The 23154-nt window shown below is 46.0% G+C and overlaps 2 protein-coding genes across 6 annotated transcripts in view; one reads left to right on the forward strand and one right to left on the reverse strand.

Annotated features, from left to right (window-relative positions):
* CRYBG1 (crystallin beta-gamma domain containing 1) overlaps positions 1-11843 on the forward strand; it is a 212794-nt gene extending 200951 nt beyond the window's left edge. For all 4 annotated transcript variants that reach the window (XM_066248546.1, XM_066248548.1, XM_066248549.1 and 1 more), the window contains 4 exons: positions 682-805; positions 1236-1394; positions 2976-3138; positions 10223-11843. In XM_066248546.1, coding sequence (XP_066104643.1) covers positions 682-805; positions 1236-1394; positions 2976-3138; positions 10223-10311 — 535 coding nt within the window. In that variant the 3' untranslated portion in view covers positions 10312-11843. The remainder of the gene's footprint in view (positions 1-681; positions 806-1235; positions 1395-2975; positions 3139-10222) is intronic.
* Positions 11844-13168: 1325 nt separating this feature from the next.
* Positions 13169-23154, reverse strand: part of RTN4IP1 (reticulon 4 interacting protein 1) — a 56236-nt gene continuing 46250 nt past the window's right edge. For both annotated transcript variants that reach the window (XM_066247674.1, XM_066247673.1), the window contains exon 9: positions 13169-13297. In XM_066247674.1, coding sequence (XP_066103771.1) covers positions 13190-13297 — 108 coding nt within the window. In that variant the 3' untranslated portion in view covers positions 13169-13189. The remainder of the gene's footprint in view (positions 13298-23154) is intronic.

The following is a 23154-nucleotide window of genomic DNA, read 5'->3' on the forward strand; positions in this document are numbered from 1 at the left end:
AGCTATTTTAAAAACAATTATTTGGGTGCTAGAATTATGGGTGATTTTTTTTAGCAGGTTTTAATTAATTTTAGAGTTCCAGGGTTAAAAGTTCAGAGCATTCTTCCTTGATTTAACATGTGCCCAGAGGAAGGCGGTTGGGGTGCTGGCATGTGGCTGTGTGCGGACCCTCACACCCCCAGCTGTGGGCACCAGCGGCTCTGGGGGCCTGAGGATTGTTAGCAGTTTTCTGAATTGAGGAAGATTACTCTCATTTTAAACAAAAATTTGAGTGATTTTTATTTAACCAACCTTTATAATAGTACTTACCTTTGCCACGCAATAAGAACTTTACAAGTATTAACTATTTAAATAAAAGAGCCATTATTACAATTGGAAAAGTTTTATGAAAAACTCATAGGAATAGTGGGCTGCACTGTGAAAAGATCTCCTTGCCTTAGTGGGGGGAACACTTACCTATTTCTTTTCAAGAATGAATCTTTTTGGCATAAATGCCAACATTTTGCTATTTGTCAAAAATGGATGTTTTACATGTTTTAGAAGATAAGGTAGTGCTCCCCCCAAGCATGTTTAAAATATAAAGCTCAGTCTAAAAATTGGCAACATTCTAAAAATATAATTGGGGCTCACTGTCAGATGCATACTGCCACTTACTTGTGGTTATCTACTTTTCTCTTCCAGATGGGTTACTTATGAATATGGCAATTACAGGGGTCGGCAGTTCCTGCTGTCCCCAGCAGAAGTACCTAACTGGTATGAATTCAGTGGTTGTCGCCAAATAGGTTCTCTACGACCTTTTAATCAGGTATTTTATTTTTTCTCCTCCATGCTTTGACTAGACTCTTCTCTGAAACGTTTTTTACATGTAATTCCACTTTTTAATTTTAATTTTAAGTTTGAAATTTGCCTCTCCCTTCCCCACCTCGAATTTCTGAATTTGGTCTGTTTCTGGTGCTGAGAGGTGGTGACTGCTTTCAGAAATGCTGTCACACCTGACATCAGAACATGGCCTGTCCCACCTGCTGGGTGTCCACAGGTTGGCTTCCTGCCCCAAGTACTCTGACATGTCATCAGAATCTTCTCATCGAGAAAATCCTAAAGCCTCTGAGACTCTTGGTTGTAGTAATCATCCCTAGTCCAACCCACCCCGGGTTCTGCCCCTGCTACTGATGCTTGTCCAGTGCTTCTGACAGTACAGCTTCTGTGTGATCATTGCTGGGGCTTTTGTCTTCTAGAAACGAATTTATTTCAGACTTCGAAACAAAGCAACAGGGTTATTCATGTCAACCAATGGAAACTTAGAAGATCTGAAGCTTCTTAGGATACAGGTCATGGAGGATGTTGGTGCAGATGATCAGATTTGGATTTATCAAGAAGGATGCATCAAATGCAGGGTGAGCTCTCAGGGTCAGGCAAAGGTCTGTGGCAGCATCTTTCAGGGTGATACAATTTCATGATTCCTAGAGTGTTTTCAGAAGTAAATGGAAGGTTTTCCTTGAAAATATTTCTTAGCTCTTATAGAACCAGTCTACAAACATAAATTGGGAGGTTAACTCTAACAATGATCCAAGATAGAGTATATCTACTCTGATTTTTATATCGTAATAGAAAATTATATAGTTAAGTTCTGCTAGGTGTAGAAATTAACGATAAGCCCCAATGTTAACAACACCAGTCACTCTGGGTTTGCTCCCATTTTGGAGGACCTCATAGACTAGAACGAAGGGTGAAGAAGTACCACCCTGTGTATGACACAGTCCATTTTCCAATGGTCACGCCTTGCAAAATGGAAAATGCCTCATCTCCTCTCTCATCACTCCTGCCTTAACACACATTTAAGGCCCAAATGTAGTAAGATTTTTATGAGAAGAGCTCATGCTTCTATTGTAGGTATTCTTTATAACTTTTTTATTTTACGAGCTTGACTATTTGCTCCTCATTTTTTTTTTTCCTAAACTTTGTGGCCCATGAGTCAGCAAGGCCCGCAGCCTTGGGAAAAGCTTGTGAGCCAGGTCTGCAGTGCCTGAGGGAGAGGCGTCCTCCCGGTGAGCAGACAAGCTTACACAGAGAAACAGCCAAGCTATAATGGTGAGGCAGAAAAAAGCCAATTCCGCCTTTGAATTATCCTAAACAATTCCAGAAAATGGAGCCTTTTATCAATTATTTCTAACAAATATTTTAATGATGTCATTTAACAATTTTGAACTCAGTGGGTCAATGAGAAAAAGTCAAGTATCCTAGCGTGACACAATCGTTCATCTCAAGGAAGAAGAGCGTACTTTCCGTAAGCATTGTCTTTAGCCAGGTGTGTGTGTCCTGGAACGCAGGACTGCTGAGCACCGTTTACACAGGAGGGGCTAGATTCACTTCAGAGAAGGACCCAGAAGACTTTTGCTTGAAAACACACTTCACTGCATTGGCCCTTTCTTCTTTTTTTATAGTCGGATGGCATGACATTTTTAGAAAATTTCACATTTGTCATGAGGGAAAGACAAGAAAAATTAATACATGGAATTTCAAGTTTTAAAATGACAAAATGCCTTTTGGCCACTTTAGTGCCAACAGCCTTCAAAACTAGAGGTGTGGCCGTGTTCTGGAAGAGTCGGGCCGAGCAGGGGCGACTGTGTCAGGGAGAGGTGGCTGCACAGCCGTGGAGTGGTCTTGCCTGGGAGGGAGGGGGCCGCGGTGGGCAGTGTCTGTGTCCTCAGGCTTCTCTTCCTGGTGAAGCATCTCACAAAGGGCAGAAGTCTCTTACAGTGGGCCAGATAGACGACTTGCCATCACTCATCTGAACTACAGGGCATCAGTGTTTGTTGTTGGATCTGGATACCCTGGCTAAAAGCTGAAATGCTTCATGTGGAAACAATGAATCTGGAATCTAGGATGACTTTACAAATTAGTTTAAACAGGTAACCGATGATGGTGATAGCTGGACGTGTATCCATCTCTGAGATACTGTGTCTTGCACTACGCAGATCGCGGAAGACTGCTGCCTGACCATCGTGGGGAGCCTGGTCACCTCTGGCTCTAAACTGGGCCTGGCCCTCGACCAGAATGCCGACAGTCAGTTCTGGAGCATGAAGTCAGACGGCCGGATCTATAGCAAGTTGAAGCCAAATTTAGTTTTAGATATCAAAGGTAAGGATCATTTTATTTTCTCGGTTGTATCTTTAACTAAAAATCTCTTCTTTACTTTTGAAAATGATAAGTGTACTATTTTAAATAGCAAGAGATCTCATACTATGTGTCAGCCATTGTGCTGTGCACTTGACATTCTCATGTGATCCTCACAGCAACCTCGGAGGCCCATGCTATCCCTTCCTTCCCGTCCTCCCCGTCCCATTTTACAGCCTAAGAGCTGAAGCTCAGAGGGGTTAATCCATTTGGCTATAAGTGTCAAGGTGGAATCAGGACACGGGTGATGTTCAAAACTTTGTTTTATTAAACAGTGAGACTAAAAATCACAAGTTAAAAGGCTGTGATCTCACTTGATGATTCTCATGTCTATGCATGTAACCTTTCATTGAAAACATCTAAGATTTTTAAAAAATTAAACAACATGGCCAAGAGGATTTCAGCTGACCATTTGCTCCATGAAAACCTAGAGAAAACTGTGATGGTGCCTGGGAAGAACAAGTACATTTAGGACAGTGTTCCCCAAACTTTGTCGGCATCAGAATCACCTAGAGGACTTACTGAAATACAGACTGCAGCCCTAGCCAGTTAGCTCAGCAGTAGAGCATCAGCCCGGTGTGTGGATGTCCCGGGTTCAATTCCTGGCCAGGGCACACAGGAGAAGCGCCCATCTACTTCTCCACCTTTCCCCCTCTCCTTCCTTTCTGTCTCTCTCTTTCCCTCCCGCAGCCAAGGCTCCATTGGAGCAAAGTTGGCCCAGGCGTTGAGGACAGCTCCATGGCCTCTGCCTCAGGTGTTAGAATGGCTCTGGTTGCAATGGAGCAATGCCCCAGATGGGCAGAGCATCGCCCCCTGGTGGGCATGCCTGGTGGATCCTGGTCAGGTGCATCGGGAGTCTGTCTCTCTACCTCCCTGCTTCTCACTTCAGAAAAATTTAAAGAGAGAGAGAGAGAGAGAGAGAGAGAGAGAAAGGGAAAGGAAGGGAGGGAGGGAAGAAGGGAAAATAAAAGAAAAAATAAGAAAGAGAAAAAAAATACAGGCTGCTAGGATCCACTCTCACAGTTTCTGATACAGTGGGGGGGGGGGGGAGGAATTTGCATTTCTAACAAGTTCCCCTAACCACTAGGAGAACCACTGATAATGTAAAAACAACATAAAGCAAAAATGAGTTTCTAACATAGACATGGGCATTCCGTGAATTGTTATTGCTACTGACAAGCAAATGAAGAAGTTTGTTTTATTCATGTCTCATGGATTAATTTTGCTTTATTAATGGAGACTTTATTTCTATCAGGAAAGCCGGCATGATCATGTTTTACAAATTTAGTGAAATGATTATAATGTAGCCTTACTATATCACATACTTTTAAAAAATTGCTAGAAAGTTGGCTTATTTTACTTTAGTTAGGACTCTTGGCCAAAGCTGTCATTAAAAATTAATATAAGTGTAAAGAAACAGCTGCAACTTGATTTTAAAATAACTGTTCTTTCCGGGTAATGGAGAATAAGCCTGAACATTTTCATCAGGGGCTTTGGTGACTGCACGGGAAGCAGAGGCGGGCATCGTGTGTGTGTGTGTGTGTGTGTGTGTGTGTGTGTGTGTGTGTGTGTGTGTGAGATCTCCAGGTGGATCGGGCAGCCAACCCACGGAATAACGGCATCAGAATTCACAGAGAACCTGAGACATTGGAAAGGTGCTCAGAGGCAAACTCAGTTTATGAGGCAAAGGCAGAGCGCTGCACTTAGGGAGCACAAACTAAGCAATATATAGCAGGCTGAATGGGGACCAAAAACATGCGAGGTCTAAGAAGATAAATGTAACATTCTGAAGTGCAATGGTAATATGAATGTACCTCCTTCACATTGCATTAGGTACAAGATTGGTCATTTGTAGACAGACATTCCGCAGATGATCAACTTGAGGTTCAACCTGATTAAGAATCACTGAACCAGGCCTTTCTTTATTCTTATTTCCATCAACCTGTTGAACTGGAGCTTCTGTGTAAGATAGTTTCAAAACCTCCAGAGAAGACAAAGGAATGTGACTAAATTGGAAACATGGATTTTTTTGGGGAAACATAGATTCATGTTTCTTACAAATGTGATCAGTTTCTGTCCAGGGTTAAGGTCACTGTTACCCTTTTTTCTTTCTTTTTTTATTTTTATTTTTTGTGATAGAGACACAGAGAAAGACAGAGAGAGGGACAGACAGATAGGAAGGGAGAGAGATGAGAAGCATCAATTCTTCGTTGCAGCACCTTAGTTGTTCATTGATTGCTTTCTCATATGTGCCTTAACTGGGAGGCTACAGCAGAGCAAGTGACCCCTTGGGCTTCAAGCCAGCGACCTTTGGGCTCCAGCCAGCGACCATGGGGTCATGTCTATGATCCCATGCTCACACCAGCGACCCCACACTCAAGCTGGTGAGCCCATGCGCAAGCCAAATGAGCCTGCACTCAAGCCGGTGATCTCAGGGTTTTGAACCTGGGTCCTCTATCCACTGTGCCACTGCCTGGTCAGGCCACTGTTATCCTTGATGAGTTAATTTTTTTGGAGCTGGGCTCAAAAATTTTTTTTTACATTTTTGTGAATTAATTTATTTTTAATTTATTAGATTGGCATGGTTCACCAAACCATACAAGTTTCAACTTGATATTACACTATCTACACACCTGCATCAGGCATCCTCTGCCCGAAGCAGAGTCTCTTTCAATCTCCATTTCCTCCTCCTACGTCCGCCTCCACTTCCCTCTGGCTTCTGCCACCTTATGTGTTATGTGTATCTGCTTTTTGGCTAATCCCTTCACCTTCTTTAACCCAGTTCCCTCACCCACCCTCCGCTCTGACAGCTGTCTGTCTGTTCCATGTGTCCATGCTTCTGTTTCTGTTTTGTTCTTCAGTTTACTGTGTTCATTAGATTTCACATGTAAATGAAATCATATGATGTTTGTCTTTCTCTGCCTGGCTTATTTCACTTAGCATAATAAACTCCAGGTTCATCCATGCTGTAATAAACCGTAAGATTTTTTTTTTTTTACTGCCGCATAGTATTCCATTGTGTATATGTACCACGGCTTTTTAATCCACTCGTCCACTGATACTTGGGCTGTTTTCAGATCTTCGCTATTGAAAATAATGCTGCAGTGAACACAGGGGTGCATACATTGTTTTGAATTATGTTTTGGGATTCTTAGGATATATTCCTAGAAGTGGGATGGCTGGGTCAAAGGGCAGTTCCATTTTTAATTTTTTGAGGAAACTTCATTCTGTTTTCCACAGTGGCTGCACCAGTCTGCATTCCCACCAGCAGGGCAAGAGGGTTCCCTTTTCTCTACACCCTCACCAGCACTTGTTTGTTGATTTGTTGTTGTTGATGTGTGAGGTGATAAGTCATTGTGGTTTTAATTTGCATTTCTCTGAGGATTAATGACAAAGAGCATTTTTTACATCTGCCTGTTGGCCACCTGTCTTCTTTGGAGAAGTACTACTCAGGTCCTTTGTCCATTTTTTAATTGGATTGTTTATCTTCCTGGTGTTGAGTTTTATAGGTTCTTTATAAATTTTGGCGAAAATGTTCTCCCATTCAGTGCATTGTCTTTTCATCTTGTTGATTTCTTTTGCTGTGCAGAAGCCTTTTAGTTTGATGCAGTCCCGCTTGTTTAGTTTTCCTTTGTTTTGCTTGCCCAAGACATTTCTTTTGTGCTTTCAACGTGTATTTATTTCACTATGTGAAAGGCGCAGAGTGGGGGAAAGGTCACTGCCTGGGCTTCAGGGTGCTTGTCCTCTAGAGGGTCCGGGTATAGAGGACTTTCTCCCCACTTGCTACATTAACAGTTTGCCAGGAGTAAGGATACCTGGCTTCTAGGGTTTTTGTTTTTCTTTGACTTTAGAGAGGAAGGGAGAAAGCAGGAGAGAGAGAAAGGCACTTCTGTTCCTGTGTGTGCCCTGACCAGGGATTGAACTGGCAACCTCTGTGCTTTGGGATGATGCTCTAACTAAGCAAGCTCTCTGGCCAGGGCTGCCTAGCCTCTAGTTTTGACTCTGACAAGATCTGTGAAACTGTAGGAGGTTCCTCCATAGGGCTTTAAGTGCCAAAGTCACTTCGGAAAATGCATCGAAATTGGATGCCTTCCGAGTAAGAATAATGTCTGTACGTTTGCGAATTCTCAGTATACCTAGTGAGTTACATATCCCTTAATGGTTTGCTTGTTAAACTGTCTTCAAATTTGTCTCAGAATGTGGAGAATGGTGCCATCTAGTGGACACGAGCAAATAGGGTGCACAAGAAATACAATTAAATCTCGTTGATGCACTTAATAGGAAATTATGCTTTTCATTAGCTACAACTATGGAACCATCTGTTACCTGGTAATGTTGCCGTAAGATATTTTAGACCATGTCCTCGTGTTGGGGAGTTGCTTTGGTAGAGAGATTCATGCTTTATTCCAGACCACATAAATTATGACAACAGTGGGAGCTGATTCATGCTTACTTTAAAAACATCAGATGTCTGGGATGATTTTAATTCTCCCTAAAGAAAGAGAATGAATCAGAATATTTCTCAAGAACTTTTACTCTTTGTGATTTTAATTAGAATTATGCTGTAATGTACACAAAAAGTTAAAATACTACAATCCCGAAGAATGAAAAAGAAAGCACTGTGGCCTTAAGATAACACTTCCTGAAACCTCAGAGGAGCATTCTCTGTGTGTGTCAGTGGACACGATGGGCTTTGCTGCTGGTGGTAACTTCCCTGTTCTACTGCGAACTTACACATCGGAGGCCTGACGCACAGTGCCCATGTGTTCTGTCCCACACTGGAAGTGTGGGGGTTCTAGATCAGGGGTCCCCAAACTTTTTACACAGGGGGCCAGTTCACTGTCCCTCAGACCGTTGGAGGGCCACCACATACAGTGCTCCTCTCACTGACCACCAATGAAAGACGTGCTCCTTCCGGAAGTGTGTGTGTGTGTGTGGGGGGGGGGGGGCAGATAAATGGCCTCAGGGGGCCGCATGCAGCCCGCGGGCCATAGTTTGGGGAAGCCTGCTCTAGATCAGGGGTCCCCAAACTTTTTACACAGGGGGCCAGTTCACTGTCCCTCAGACCATTGGAGGGCCGGACTATAAAAAAAAACTATGAACAAATCCCTATGCACCTGCACATATCTTATTTTAAAGTAGAAAAACAAAATGGGAACAAATACAATATTTAAAATAAAGAACAAGTAAATTTAAATCAACAAACTGACCAGTATTTCAATGGGAACTATGCCCCTCTCACTGACCACCAATGAAAGAGGTGCCCCTTCCGGAAGTGCGGCGGGGGCCGGATAAATGGCCTCAGGGGGCCGCATGCGGCCCGCGGGCCGTAGTTTGGGGACCCCTGCTCTAGATAATCAGTACAAGAGATGACTGGATAAGAGATTTCCCAACTACCACGATCTATGATGTAAGTTACGACTTTTTGGATATTTTGTAATGCTTTAAAAGAGAATAAGGACGATTAATTCTTCTTAGCTTGAGGCTGCAGTATGATTTCAATACTAGCCACACTTAGCCTGCATCCAGATGAACAGATTTTTATTTTGATGGTGTGCTTGGTGATACCACCTTGCTGCAGAGACATATTAGAAAAGGATAAGGTATCTAAAAAGATGTTTATTCTATGCTGGAGAAAAAATATCAGAGGATCCTTTTGCTAATAATTCTCCACTGAAAGAAGACCATGAGGTTGTTTTCACTATTAAAGTATGTGAAAGCGCGAGTAGGCACCCTAAAAAAAAATTATTTTTTTGTGTGACAGACACAGACAGAGACAGAGAGAGGGTCAGATAGGGACAGACAGACAGGAAGGGAGAGATGAGAAGCATCAACTCTTCCTTACAGCACCTTAGTTGTTCATTGATTGCTTTCTCATACGTGCCTTGACCAGGGGGCTACAGCAGGCCGAGTGACCCCTTACTCAAGCCAGTGACCTTGGGCTCAAGCTGGTGAGCCTTGCTCAAACCAGATGAGCCCGCGCTCAAGCAGGCAACGTTAGGGTTTCAAACCTGGGTCCTCTGCGTCCCAGTCCAACGCCCTATCCACTGCACCACCGCCTGGTCAGGCATATTCTTACAAACATTCTGGTGAGAGACGGTTAATGGAGACCAGACCAGTATAACAGAACTCAGCATCTGCTATGCTGAGTTTTTATACACCAAAGTTCCCAGCAGCAGGAGTGCTGCTCATGCTCTGGGTATCATTCAAACCCCCTCGGCCTGACACAGCCATTTCTCAGCGTTCCTGCAAAACCTGCTCCACCTGACAGCCACTCCACTGCTGTCAGGTCTGCCTGCTGTCCCCACTGGTATCATGACTCCGCCACCTAATAGCTTTTAGTCCCTTTGCCCCTTTTCCCTTCTCTAGGTCCTTCCCTGCTCCCAATTTCAGACATCTTAAGAATGACGGTGGACTAGGTTATTTTTGTGTGTGTGTGTGTGTGTGTTTTGTATTTTTCTGAAGCTGGAAACGGGGAGAGACAGTCAGACTCCTGCTTGCGCCCGACCGGGATCCACCCGGCACGCCCACCAGGGGCGATGCTCTGCCCACCAGGGGGCGTCGCTCTGCCGCGACCAGAGCCACTCCAGCACCTGGGGCAGAGGCCAAGGAGCCATCCCCAGCGCCCAGGCCATCTTTGCTCCAATGGATCCCTGCTGCGGGAGGGGAAGAGAGAGACAGAGAGGAAGGAGGGGGGGTGGAGAAGCAAATGGGCGCTTCTCCTATGTGCCCTGGCCGGGAATCGAACCCGGGTCCCCCGCACACCAGGCTGACGCTCCACCACTGAGCAAACCGGCCAGGGCCTAGACTAGGTTTTAACACGTGAGTAGGAAAAGGAGCCCCAGAAAATAGGAAGTCCTGTGTGGAGTCACTGGTGCCCTTCATGGGATTTCCACACATTAACCACATTTCAGGGTTTCCCTTCTGGCTTTGTTTCCTTGGTTATGTTTCCTTTAGTTACACTGGTGTTGTGATAAACTATGTCTGCTGTAGCTCCTTCCCTGTGGTGTGGCCACATTTCCTTTTATTTCCTTTTTCTTTTTTACAGGGGGTGCACAGTATGATCAAAATCACATTATCCTCAACACGGCCAGCAAGGAGAGGCTGACACAGGTGTGGGAGGCCATGGTCCTGTGACCCTGAACATACAGGAGAGTCTCTGGAGGCCTCCCGGCCGCCGTAGGGGGAAGAAAACACAAGGCTGCTGACGCAGAAGCAGGCGGCAGTGCACGCCTCCCGTCACTGAAGCCACGCCCACGCCACACTGCTGGGACCAGGCGACCTCTCACCTCCTCAAAGGACTGTAATGGTTTTAAACCAATAATTCTTCTTTCATTTCTTGCCTTTAATTTCCTTTCAGCAGCTGCTTAAACAGGTTCCCTCATTAGCAGCTTTTGGGTGTTTGTTAAAAATGTTACATCAAGACTTTAAGACTAAGTTCATTTTAAATTATGTCCAAAGATAATGACAGGAGAGAACAGAACAAATGTACTCACTTTGTAGACCTACAAATCCCTGATCCTGTAACGGGAAGGATGAAAACCTAAGTCTGTAGGGTAGTAGGGTAGATGCTGTTTAGCATTTGAGAAGAAATAATGGAATAAGCCTATAGTTTTGGTCCTTGACCTTCTGTTTTCTGGAATCACTAATTATGCTGTAAAGCAAAGTGGGGAATTATATATTCAGATATAGTATAAGGAACTGAGTGCGTGTAAACAAAAACTTTTCTGTTAATATTAAAAATGAGTACATTTAAAAGATTTCACGTCCATGTCTGCTGACATTTATGAGCAAGATTTGGATTATTTTAACTCACACACGGGCTGCCCCAGAATGTCACAAATGGGTGATTCGGGCATTTCCTACAGATGCTGCTGGAACAGTATTGCCATGACCTAATTTACTAGCCGGGCTCACTCCTCTAGAGCTAGTTCTGAAGTGTGCTATGCAGTCCTTGGCTAAACTCAGGTCTTTCGGCCTGACTTCCTGCCTCCTGCCCAGCTGCACTGGCCGGGGCCTGCATGGGGCCACATAGCTGCGATGGCCACAGCCATGCTCGGGGACAGCTTCGGGCTTGGGGTAGAGCAGCCCTGAGCTCAATCACTTCGGGCGGCAGAAGTGAGGTGCGGAAGGCTTGGCAGGATGACCCAGTTCTTCCAGAAGGAAAGGAGGCCTTAAGTGATGCCTGTTGGTCAAATCCTAGAACTCTGAAAACCCTAAAATTCATCAAGTATTTCAGTGAAAATTGAATGTTTCACTGCTGACGATACCCTGCCCATACGGTGCTGTTCAGAAAGTGTGTACTCATTTTGAACAAAACTGCTAAACAGCCCTTAATGACACTCTTCTTCTTTCTGTCACCCTGTTGTCCTTGTCACTGCATGGTGGGGCTCTCACAAGAATAAATCTTGTTTCCTTTTTGTCTGCTCCAGTTTTTCTGATTCTAAAACGCTAACCCTCCCTGGAGTCTGTGGTGGGCACCGGGGGTCATCAGAGGGGCACTTCGGTTGAAACAATGTCTATATGTGTCCAGCAGCTGCCAACACATCTTGTTCTTAGATGTACAGCTCTGACTGCCAGCCTCGGTCAGCTCACCCAGTGTGGGGGGCATTCAACAGCAGCCTCTGTCAAATTTATCTTTTGAATAAACCTGTTTCTGGTTAACTGTATTGATGGAATTGGATAGAGTCCTTTCAGCAGCTGTCATAGCACTTCAGAGTAGGCTGGCAGGCTAGAAACAAACATCTGACTGACTAGGACAGAGCATCAGGGATACTGGAGTGAAGGCAGGGAGAGGTGCTGACTCCCTCTTTGCAGACTCAGTAGGGAAGGGGTGCATCCACCCTCCCGAGGAGACAGGAGGGGGGAGAGGTCCTGCCCTGAGTTTGCCTGCACTCCCCCTGGGGAGCACGGAAGGGAAAAGAGCCGACACTGTTCAGGTGAAGTCAAAGTGGCTGTATCCACAACTGAAAACATTGTTTCTTTGGGATAAATTTGTAGTGATGAGACAATTCCGGAGTAAAGCCCTCATTCCACACATCACTAAATGAGTGCTGAGGGGAATAAACTTTAGAAAGTTACTCAAACAGGTCTACCTCAAAAGCTAACATGAGTGTCTAGGGTGCAGTAATGTGGAGTACAACAGGAGATAAACACCCTGAATGAATGAAGGGCAGATAGAGATTCAAAAGCCAAAACGGGCTTCTGGGTGAGAAACTTAAATGTAGGCATTTCATGTCAGAAACTGGAGAGCTTGGAGCCCCCTGGAATGGTGGTAATGTCCACGGAAAAGTCCTCCTTACTGCTGGAGGTCTAGCCCTTATTTAAAAAGAGAAACTTTAGCATCACCTTTCAGTTTCTAAGAGAGTGAACCAAACCACTGGCCGGAGTTGTATATGTGACCCTAAGAGTGAGAACTAAGGGCTGTTCTGACCACAGCAGAGCAGAAGAATGAAAATCAGAGGAGCCCTGGGCCAGGTAAGTCAGTGCTCACTGCCGAGCCCAGGAAGGACCTCGCTTTACGTAAGCTCTTCCTACTGCCACCATTCACACCCTCGAAAGCTTTAGTATCTCACTGACATTAGAACAATAACATCAGTCCAGCTCCTAGGACAGAGGGTGGCACACCATCTGCACGTCTGGTGCGAAAACAGCTTAACAAAAACGCGCCGTCTGACTTCACAGACAAGTCCAGGCGTGGCTCTTTCCACGTCCCATCTGACTGGCGTGTCCCTTGTGCACAGCCGACAGGAGTGCAGGGACGCGTGAGGGGCAGGTTACATCAGAAAGCATCCCGAGCCGGGCGAAATGATGTGTGGAGGGTGGTGGTGTGGCTATAAATCAACCTCTGTGCTCAGTTCAGAAGATAGGAAATTACTGACAAATAGCGTTTTGTTTTGTTTTTTATACCAAGGAACTTATAGTCTAATCTGCAAAGGGAAGGCTAGAAAGAAGGCTGGGCCAGCAGGCACTCCCCAAATAAGAGCAGCAACAATCACCAAACTGAGTATTTATTTTAAATGACATTAATTACAGTCTTTCCTCGTGCGTGTCCTCTTTCCACCTTCAGAAAGGCTTCTGGAACTTCAGAAAAAGGAAAAGTTTTTTCAATAACTGGCTGAATCTGTAAAACACAAGAAGACAAGACTGGTGGGCAAGAAAACCAATGTCTGTGAAGGCAGATGATGTCTGCAATTAGTCCCTTCACGAAGACAGACCCAGTCTCTCTCTCGGGTCCGTCCTGTGCACCCAGGTTAGGAGCTCACCACCAGGCCATGCCTGCTGGGGCTGCTGCGCCTGCTCCTGTCTGCTCCTCCTCTCCACAAGGTGGCCCAATGCCACCACGCAGCCTCACTTCTGTTCTATGCTGGTCATGTCACTCTCCTCCTCAGCCCTGCAGTAGCTGCCACGCCCAGCGTTCAGAGGCCACTGCCATCCCACACTCGGCCCTCGGGCAGATGCCAGGCTTCCCCGAAATGGCCTGCCTGCCCCTGAACGCTGTGTGTCTGTGCCTCTCCTCTGTGACTGCCACCACCTTCCCGCCCAGGTCTCACACTACCCTGCCTGACCTCCCCGTCTGCAGGCTCTCTCTTTGAACTGCTACAGGACCCATATGGCCCTTTTCACAGACTGCTTGTCACAGCTGAGTACACATCCAACCCACCCTGTTCTGTATGGTAAACACCAAAGAGGGCGTCCCAAGGTTCCCACTGTTCAAGTCCCTGTGGCCCCTCCCAGGAAAATCACAGAATGAGGACAGATTGTTTTAATATGTTAAATGTTTGATATATATCTACTCGACCAGAGGTTAGAGTATCTGTGGTGGAGTCACCTCTTTTGTGTCCTCCACAACACCCAGAACAGTGCCGGGCACGTGGCAGGAGCTTAATAAACACCGCGTATAGTCTATGACAAAGGAAGCAAGAACATACAATGGGGTAAAGACAGTCTCGTCAATAAAATGGTGTTGGGAAGACTGGACAGATGCATACCAAAAAACATGAAATGACCAGTTTCTTACACCATATACAAGAATAAACCCAAATGGATTGAAGATTTAAATGTAAGAACAAAACCCACAAAAGTCCTTAAAAAAATAGGCAGTAAACTTTGACATCGCTCTTAGCAATAATTTTTTGAATATAACTTCTTGGACAAGGGAAACAAACAAAAATAATCAAGTGGGACTATGCCAAACTATAAACATTTTGCACAGTGAAGGAAACCATCAACAAAACGAAAAGACAACCCACTGAATGTGAGAAGATACTCGTCAATGCTACATCCAATAAAGGGTCAATATCTAAAAATATATAAGGAACTCATACAATTTAACACCAAAAAAACAATCTGATTAAAAAATGGACAGAGGACCCCAGTAGACATTTCTCCAAAGAGGATATACAAGTGGCCAGTAGACATATGAAAAGATGCTTAATGTCACTAATCATCAAAGAAATGCAAATCAAAACCACAATGAGATATCACCTCACACCTGTCAGAATGGCTATCATCAATAAAGCAAGAAACAACACTGGTGAGGATGTGGAGAAACGGGAACCCTCATGCACTGTTGGCAAGACTGTAAACTGGTGCAGCCACTGTGGAAAACAGTATGGAGCTTTCTCCAAAAATTAAAACAACCATATGACCCAGCAATTTCACTTGTGTGTATTTCTATGAAGAAAACCAAAACACTTATTTGAAAAAGATATATGCACCCCTATATTCACTGCAGCATTATTTATAATAGCCAAGATATGGAGGCAACCTAAGTGTCTACTGATAGATGACTGGCTAAAGAAGATATAATACATATAAACAATGGAATATTACTCAACCATAAAAAAGAATGAAATCTTGCCATTTGTGACAACATGGACGGACCTAGAGGATATTATGCTAACTGAAGTCAGTCAGAGAAAGACACATACCAAACAATTTCACTTACGTGTGGAATCTAAAAACGAACAAACAAAACAGAAACACAGTCATAGATATGGAGAACAAAACTGATGGTCATGGGGAATTACAGTCAGTAACATTGTCAGTAACTATGTTGGTGCCAGATGGGAACTGGAAATGTCAGGGTGATCACTTTATAAATTATAGGAGTATCTAATCACTATGTTGACACCTGAAACAATTATAATACTGTATGTCAAGTGTAATAAAAAAACTTTAAAAAAAAAAAACAAAAATAAAAGACAGTTAAAAAATTTTTTTTAATGTCACAGGTGAAAACTAGTAAAATAATTGGGAAGCAGGAGCTGTACGTGGCGATCCGGGCCTGAGGAGAGTCCCACTGGAACTGCCCTGGGAGATGGGCTGACAGCGAAGCAGCCGTCAGAGTGGACAGGAGAGCCCTCAGCCAGCGCAGGAAGGCCTGACTGCTGCTCCCAGGTCCCCACCCGGCCATCCAGCACTCAGCCTAACACCTCCTGCCGGAACTAGGGCCCAGGAGCCTCTTCCCATGCGGACCTCCTTTCCAAAGCTGCAGCAAAATCGCTAACTGCCCGCAGTGGACTACCTCCCACAGCTCCCCAGGCCGGGACAGGCTGTCACAGGCCAATGCACATTCTTCCTGACACTTCCTTTTACAAGGGGAAGAGGTGTCCTTATGGTGCCGGATGGGTGACTTTCACAGCTCAGCCACCAGAAGAGCACCTCCAAAGAGCTGGAAGTTCTTTGGTACACACAAATCACAGTAAGCTCTTAATAAAAGTAACAGCAGGTATACACTGCCCTCCCAGTGACAGGTACTCTTCTAAGTGCTCTACATAGTTTACTTCATTTAATCCCTATACCCACCTTATGAGGTAGGTACTATTCCCATTTTTGAGATGAAGAAATTAAGGCACAGAGTGAAGTAAGTTGCCTGGCACATAACTGCCAAGTGAGAAGGCAGAATTCAGTCTGGCACAAGAGCCTGTGCTCTCTGCTGCTCACTAAGCCTTTCCTGTATCATCAGCTGCTATTTACATCTACTCCTAATGTCTTAAGGTGGCAGAAAAGGTAGCCAAGGACTATAATGGTTTATCACAGCCTGCATTTTGGCTGGCCCACCTCATGCTAAGGCAGCGGTTCTCAACCTGTGGGTCGCGACCCCAGCGGTGGTAGAACGACCAAAACACAGGGGTCGCCTAAAGCCATCGGAAATACATATTTTATTTAAAAATGTATTGTATAATAAATATCTATTTTCCGATGGCTTTAGGCGACCCCTGTGTATTGGTCGTTCGACCCCCGCCGGGGTCGTGACCCACAGGTTGAGAACCACTGCGCTAGGGATCATGCCAGCTGAGGATCTGGTCTCTAAGCTTTGTATCCAGGCCACCCAGAGGCAGATGTAGGATACAGATGCCACCACTCCCATCTTCGCCTATAGAGGACATCCCTGACTAGTAATCGTGGGCCTCCCCGGCAAGCGGGCCATGACTTTGGAATCTGCCTCAACATGGCAGCCACTACATACAGACCTGAGCTGGCTTGGTAGACAAAACTGAATGGAAGGCATTCAAGTTGTGTCTTGCATATCCCACATGAAACTTCCTGAACCCACCACTCTCTTTAAAGTCCCTTAGGACACTGTTTTCTGGATGCTGATTACCTGAAAAGGAATCACCTGAGTGCATGCTTAAAATGCAGAGTCCTGGGCCTGCTGTTAGACCTAAATCAGAATTTACAGGGATCCAGTGCACACAATACATTTTATTTTTTATTTATTTATTTATTTTTTAAATTTTTTTCATTTTTCTGAAGCTGGAAACAGGGAGAGACAGTCAGACAGACTCCCGCATGCGCCCGACCGGGATCCACCCGGCACGCCCACCAGGGGCGACTCTCTGCCCACCAGGGGGCGATGCTCTGCCCATCCTGGGCGTCGCCATGTTGCGACCAGAGCCACTCTAGCCCCTGGGGCAGAGGCCACAGAGCCATCCCCAGCGCCCGGGCCATCTTTGCTCCAATGGAGCCTTGGCTGCGGGAGGGGAAGAGAGAGACAGAGAGGGAAAGCGCGGCGGAGGGGTGGAGAAGCAAATGGGCGCTTGTTCTGTGTGCCCTGGCCGGGAATCGAACCCGGGTCCTCCGCACGCTAGGCCGACGCCCTACCGCTTAGCCAACCGGCCAGGGCCCCACAATACATTTTAAATGCATTTCCCAGGTGAGTTTTCTCCACACTAGCGTAGGAATCTCTGCAGCCTTCTGTTCTGAGGCTCCCTCACTCAGACCATACACATATTTATTCATCCCACAAAGATGGATTGTGTGCCTTCTAAGTGCAAGGCACTAATCCAAAGCAGATACACAAAGCATGCACCTAAGACAAATCAAGAAAAGAAGGGAGACAATGACATCAACTGGCCACTGAGCAGTGGACACCACTCACTCAACACAGCGGCCACAGAGTAGTGTCAGGTCACAGCGGGGCCCTGACTCCACCTGCTGCACTCCAGAGAGCGCGGTCTTGGCTCACCGCGCTGTGCGCCAGGCCTCTGCCCGGGCCCGGGGCCGGAACTGATGACACAGGCCACTGCAGCGCCTGCACAATTTAATCTGCCTGCTCAGCCTATTGTGGCGAATAACCCCAGAAGGCTGACTGTGGCATAATGAGTCATTCAGCTCTTCTCGTAAGTGACAATGAAAAAAAAGGCTTTCGATTAACAGGCAGGCAAATGCCTGTGTTGGCTGAACATGTGACAGCTAACGGAGATTAGTGGATAATGAGGCAGTGTCGGCCTACGGCCTCGCATCAGACTTACAATGCTTGTTTTTTATGGACTAAGGGGTCAGGGTAAAAACCCAGAGAAGGGAAACAAAGATGAGTTGCACTGAGGTGGGGACATTATGTGATGACACTGCGCGAGCCCACCCAGCACAGGGAGCCCGTTATAAAGCATGAGCGCTCAACACCACACTTCCCTCCACTCACGGGGCTTGTGCCTCACCTTCCTTAGAGGCTGCAGAGAGCCAGGCCCTGGGTCTGGCGCTTGTTGCCTGACATGACTTCCATGAGAAGATAGATAGGGACAGTGGGAACCTATCTATGCCCCCCCCCCCCCGTGACCAGCGCCTGCCCCCTCTCCTCCCACCTGGCAATGAACACTGATGCTTGCTGGCCTCTGGGCAAGGCCCTGTCTGACCCTTGAGGGGAAGAGGAAGAAAAGCCCTCCCCCACAGAGCCCAGGAAAGCAGGTGGACGAGGACTTGGTGAGACAGGCACAGCAGAGGCAGAGGGCTCCCCTCAACTCCCAGTGAGCAGTACAAAACAGGAGAGGTTCAAGGCCATCTACACACTAAGCAAGCTGATGTGAGAGACTGGGAGCCGAGCCACAGTGCTAAGTGCTAAGGGCAAGATCAGAGCCGTCAGCAGAGGAGCCAGAGTTCGGGTCCAGGCCCCCCGATTTCATGACTGCATGGCAACAGGGCGGTGGGGAGCGAAGCTCCAGTCAGTCTGCCCACCTCCTCCCCAGACCTCAGCCCCAGCCTCAGCCCCCATGGGATGTGGAGACCACAGGCCCCAGAGGGTGGGGTGTGTGAGGAGAGACAAATGACAAACACCAAGGGTGACCTAAGGGCTCCTGACACGAGTCCCAGTCCCTGTGGACAGACAGCAGGGACTCAGGGCAGTGGTGACAGGACCACAGTTCTAGCACTGACCTCTGAGATAGGGTCCGTATTTCCAGGGTCGGGGTAAAGGGGGTAGGGGACTTAGAACTGAGGAGATATGAAGATGAAAGAGGAAAACTGTTTGGATTTGCTATTTCTGGAACGTCCTGCCCTACACAGACAAGACAAAGCTGGAAGACGGAGTGAGGCGGGGGTGGGATGGGTGTGGGGATGGGGACCCTCTCCAAGGGAGTAAAAGTGCCCATTCTGGAAAGCGCCCAGGACCTGTCCCTAGGCCCCCCTGAAAGCGTGAGGAGAAACTCCACTGACATCTCCTTACAGAAACAACTCCAGCAGCATCAGGAAAATGTCCGACGCACCCAGGCTTGAGATCCCTGATACCTACATATCCGCAGGATAACCCTCCTCTAGTGGTTCTAGGGCTCAACTGCTAAGCCTTGCCTTCTTTCTACGGAGGAAAAAATCCACTGCAAGTAAAAAGCTTAATGTTTTTTTACAAGGTAATTCATTGCTTAAACTAGGGCCTGGCCAGCCCACAGGGGTCTTGGAAACTGCCTGACTCTGAACTTGGTACATTTTTCTCTAAAGCTGCACTCACCAATAGGGTAACCTCTAACCACATGTGGCTCTTTCAATTTAAATCAATCAAAAGTAAATAAAATTAAAAGTCTGTCCCTCAGTGGCACTAGCCACCTTTCAAGCATCCACTGACCACAGTGGCCGGCGGCTGCCTGCCTACACAGTGCAGACACCTTCACCCCTGCCGAGCTCTGAGGCAGCATTGCTTGGACGTCAACTCCATCACCATACATCTCTCCACACCCTCCTGGGTGAAGGAGACTGCTAGTGGGCCGTCAGTAAATGTACTGAATTAAATTCAAATGAGTTCATAGAAACTATTCGGATGTTGGCTAAAATAAAGAAACAGACGTATCTTTGTCATCACTCAACCAAGAAGCTTGGCTGGTCACCTAGGATCTTCAATAGACCTGTGAAAGTTAAGAACATGACATCAAAGATCCTTAATAATTACATGAAGAATGTGTGCAAAGAAACCTACTCAAAAAGCTTGAAGGGTACAAAGAAAATTCTCCCTCCCACACTTGATTCCCAAGCCATCTAGTTCCCCGCCTCAGGAGCAACCAATGTTTCAAATTGCTTTCATATCTTTCGAGATATTTTAGGCTTGTGGCAGTCAGAACCCCCAAAGATGTCCACATCCTCATCTCCCAAGCCTGTGAATATGATAACTTAACTTTGCAGAAGGGTCTCTGCAGATGAGATTAAGTTCAGGATCTTGAGAGGGGAGAATTAGGTGGGCAGGCCCAACTTAATCAAGGAGGATGAGTCAGAGAGAGAGAGAGATGATATTGTAAGCAGAGGTCAAAGGGTGCAAGGCCACGAGCCAAGGAACATAGCCTCCAGAAGCTGGAGAAGGCAGGGAGCAGACCCTCCCACAGCCTGTCTCCAAGGGAAGGCAGTCCTGCCGATCCATCTTAGACTTCTGACCCTCAGAACTATGATAATAAGCTTGTGCTGTTTTAAAGCCACAACACATACAAAGGAACAGGAAACTAATACATGCATATAAAGGCAAATATGTATAAATATTTTCCTTCAAAACACAGTCATGTTTATCAGTGGCTGACGATGGGCTAAAGGCTCTGCCTTACCACCTCCTCTCAGACTGGAAAGATACTGAGAGATTCAAGAAGAGGATTTTGTAGATAGAATTCAAACTCTTCCTATCTAATGTCTGGATGACTGAGCAAGTAGAAAACAACGAAGGGTCTATGACAGATTTATTTTTTAAATGTTTTGGCCCAATCTTAAAGGCAGCAAAAGGTAGTAGAAGGAACTTTCTCAGAGGTCATGAGACCTGGGCCTTGTCAAGGTCTGTGACCTTGAAATATGTAATTTAATCTCTTAGAGCCTTCATCTCTCCAAATGTGACAGAGGCAGGATGGGGAGTGGAGGGAGATGGGGACAGTAAATTAGATATGAGCTAGATTTTCCTGTTTTTAATCTTTGAGTAGGCTAATCAATGATATATATTTGGCCCAAATATTATTGGCCATGGCCCTCCCACCCCCCACAAAAAAAGTTTGCTAAGTAGTATAAAAACAGGAAATGTTTATTGTATATAGCAGAAATGGCAATAGACTGTTAGCACAAAGAACTATTTCAGGAACAGCCCATTACACTCAACGTGCTAATTATGAATCATTCTCTGTATCATCCTATTGATACCGAGAACTTCTTTGGAATAGCCAATACACCAGTAACACTAATTGTATCTGACAGGGAGAATCTCAGTGACTGAGGGACAAGAGTCAAAGGAAGATTTCTTGAAATTACTTTTTTTACCTTTATGATTCTGAACCTTGTGATTGTATATTTATTTAAAAACTTAAAGTACTTTAAAAGAGTAAGCTCTTTTGGTTCATGGCTTCATAGTGTCAAAAAAACAACTACAGCTCCTCTACCAGATACCTGCTAATTAGAATCATTAGCACTTGGCCAAAGCTTGGAAGAATGCTTAAGGACAGACAGGCAGGAACGGAGAGAGATGACACGCATCAATCATCAGTTTTTCGTTGCGACACCTTAGTTGTTCATTGATTGCTTTCTCATATGTGCCTTGACCGCGGGCCTTCAGCAGACCGAGAAACCCCTTGCTCGAGCCAGTGACCTTGGGTCCAAGCTGGTGAGCTTTGCTCAAACCAGATGAGCCTGTGTTCAAGCTGGTGACCTCGGGGTCTCGAACCTGAGTCCTCCGCATCCCAGTCTGACGCTCTATCCACTGCGCCACCGTCTGGTCAGGCGATGCCTCAACCATTTTAACAACCTTTACTGACGACACGATATGTAAGTAGACCTGTTACATACTCCTTTCTGATTTTCAAGTTTAGGCAATCAATGACCTGTCACGCCCACAAAGAAGGAGTATATACAGCAAGAGAGCCGACCTTATCATGGCATCCAATGTCACATATCAAATTCAGTCTCAGAGCCCTTAACTGTCAGAAATTACTTCTGAGCCCAAATAACTCTGGTTAGAAGGCCAAAAGAACACTTCCTCATACCCCCTCATTAGAGGATACCTCAAGGGCATCTTTATTTCTATCAGGTCCTTTTTAGCCATTCTACCAGTTATCTGCCAAATTTAATAGGTACATATACACAAGTAACCTCTCTTCTCTGTTTCATAAATAGTAATTTCCAGGTAGAGAGAAAGAAACAGTATTTTGGATACAAAACAACAATGGTAAGCACATCAACAGCCGGGAACAGACCTCAGGACAAACACAATTGTGTGGTGGACTTCTGCAGGACGAGGACCTCTTAATAATGGGGTTCCAGCTACATGAGCACTTTGTAGGTCTACGGGTCAAATTATGTCACAAGAGTTTACTCCCTTCTTCCTAGAAATGAGTAAGCATCCCAAGGGATGTGGGAAGAACCCTACAAAGAGGCACTTACACGGTCATACTAAGGCTGACCCCGTCTACCCAGCACACATTAGAAGTCTGAAGTCTGAGAAGAGGCATGCAAATTTGGAACCAAAAAATTTGGGAAAGAGTAATAGGTCTTTACTATCATACAGTTCCTTGGCTATAACAGAATTAAAACGAACAAACAAACAAAAAAAACTAAATGCACAAAAGGCAGTGAGTAGTTCCTAAAAACATCCCATTCCTAAGCTGATGGAAAGATGGAATGGGCCAGCGAGGGGCAGGCGCCAGCAGAGCAAGCCCATCCCAAAGGGTCCTTCATCAGTGGCTTCGCAGGGATCACGTGGTGGTGAGGCTGGTCCTGCTCCGTTCCCATTCCCCGCCCACCAAAACCGACAAGGAGAAAGACATCTTATCTGAGCCCCAGCTCAGTCATCAGCACTGAGCATGCTGCTGAAAGGCAGGGACGGGAAAGCACAGCACTGGGAGCCAGGAAGTACAAGGTCAGGGCCCACTTCTGCACAGGAGCATGACCCACGACCTCTTTGAGCCAGTTTTCTCATCTGTAAAATGAGAATGATGTTTTCTATGCCCTCCAGGGTGAATAAGGTTCTCCACACCGTAATTCCATATAATCTCTCAATAAAGTCAGAAAAGCACCAAAATATGAGTTTGTCTTCTGGGCTATTCCTGCAGAGACAGACTACCAGGGCCATCAAGAACACGTAGGAATGCAAACAGACAGGTGGGAGCTGAGGAGCCTTTCTGCCCTCAACAGCCCTCAAAGACACGACCAGGCGACCACAGCAGTCCTTCCCCACAACGCCCACGCAGGACAGACACGGGTAGCCAGAAAACCAGCCCATCATCCCCACAAAACCTCTGTCCGTCCTCAGCC

Source organism: Saccopteryx bilineata, chromosome 12 (genome assembly GCF_036850765.1).
Source record: "Saccopteryx bilineata isolate mSacBil1 chromosome 12, mSacBil1_pri_phased_curated, whole genome shotgun sequence".
In the NCBI taxonomy this organism is placed as follows: Eukaryota; Metazoa; Chordata; class Mammalia; order Chiroptera; family Emballonuridae; genus Saccopteryx; species Saccopteryx bilineata.